Source organism: Lottia gigantea, assembly GCF_000327385.1.
Source record: "Lottia gigantea unplaced genomic scaffold LOTGIsca_8286, whole genome shotgun sequence".
NCBI classification, from domain to species: domain Eukaryota; kingdom Metazoa; phylum Mollusca; class Gastropoda; family Lottiidae; genus Lottia; species Lottia gigantea.
The window spans coordinates 1-1,570 of record NW_008710751.1 but is presented as its reverse complement, the minus strand read 5'-3'; the positions used below and the strand labels follow the sequence as shown (position 1 = coordinate 1,570).

General features: G+C 28.9%; 1 protein-coding gene across 1 annotated transcript; it reads right to left on the bottom strand.

Moving 5' to 3' along the window:
- Positions 1-288: 288 nt before the first annotated feature.
- On the bottom strand, positions 289-1,094 carry LOTGIDRAFT_148383 (hypothetical protein; the record flags this gene model as incomplete). Its single annotated transcript, XM_009067481.1, has 2 exons — positions 289-868; positions 928-1,094. Coding segments are annotated over 2 exons (747 nt in total), but the record flags the coding sequence as incomplete, so codon positions are not given.
- Positions 1,095-1,570: the final 476 nt, after the last annotated feature.

The following is a 1,570-nucleotide window of genomic DNA, read 5'->3' as shown; positions in this document are numbered from 1 at the left end:
AAATACATATACATAAGTACATTTGTATTAAATGTACAGACTACTTTGCTGTAATCAAGTACATAACCACGAGAGATGTACAAACTCGCACAGTTTAACAATATATATATGTACAGAAAAATACATATACATAAGTACATGTGTATTAAATGTACAGACTACTTTGCTGTAATCAAGTACATAACCACGAGAGATGTACAAACTCGCACAGTTTAACAATATATATAAACAGAAAAATACATATACATAAGTACATGTGTATTAAATGTACAGACTACTTTGCTGTAATCAAGTACATAACCACGAGAGATGTACAAACTCGCACAGTTTAACAATATATATATATACAGAAAAATACATATACATAAGTACATGTGTATGAAATGTACAGACTACTTTGCTGTAATCAAGTACATAACCACGAGAGATGTACAAACTCGCACAGTTTAACAATATATATATATATACCGAAAAATACATATACATAAGTACATGTGTATTAAATGTACAGACTACTTTGCTGTAATCAAGTACATAACTACGAGAGATGTACAAACTCGCACAGTTTAACAATATATATATATATACCGAAAAATACATATACATAAGTACATGTGTATGAAATGTACAGACTACTTTGCTGTAATCAAGTACATAACCACGAGAGATGTACAAACTCGCACAGTTTAACAATATATATATATATACCGAAAAATACATATACATAAGTACATGTGTATTAAATGTACAGACTACTTTGCTGTAATCAAGTACATAACCACGAGAGATGTACAAACTCGCACAGTTTAACAATATATATAAACAGAAAAATACATATGCATAAGTACATGTGTATGAAATGTACAGACTACTTTGCTGTAATCAAGTACATAACCACGAGAGATGTACAAACTCGCACAGTTTAACAATATATATATATATACAGAAAAATACATATACATAAGTACATGTGTATGAAATGTACAGACTACTTTGCTGTAATCAAGTACATAACCACGAGAGATGTACAAACTCGCACAGTTTAACAATATATATATATACAGAAAAATACATATACATAAGTACATGTGTATTAAATGTACAGACTACTTTGCTGTAATCAAGTACATAACCACGAGAGATGTACAAACTCGCACAGTTTAACAATATATATATATACAGAAAAATACATATACATAAGTACATGTGTATTAAATGTACAGACTACTTTGCTGTAATCAAGTACATAACCACGAGAGATGTACAAACTCGCACAGTTTAACAATATATATAAACAGAAAAATACATATACATAAGTACATGTGTATGAAATGGACAAGTTTATGCTAACATAATTATTGTACATAACCACAAGATGTAAAGGCTACATATACATTCATAGTAAAGAAAAATAAGCAGTTGTTAGTTTGATACTATGATACATGAAAATGGTTGTCGATCAGATTACAAAATGGCTTTATCTCTAAATCACTTCTTCTTTTATAAAATTAAACTAAACAAGAAAGTGTTATACTCATAAATGCTACAATGAGATAATCTTATCCGAATT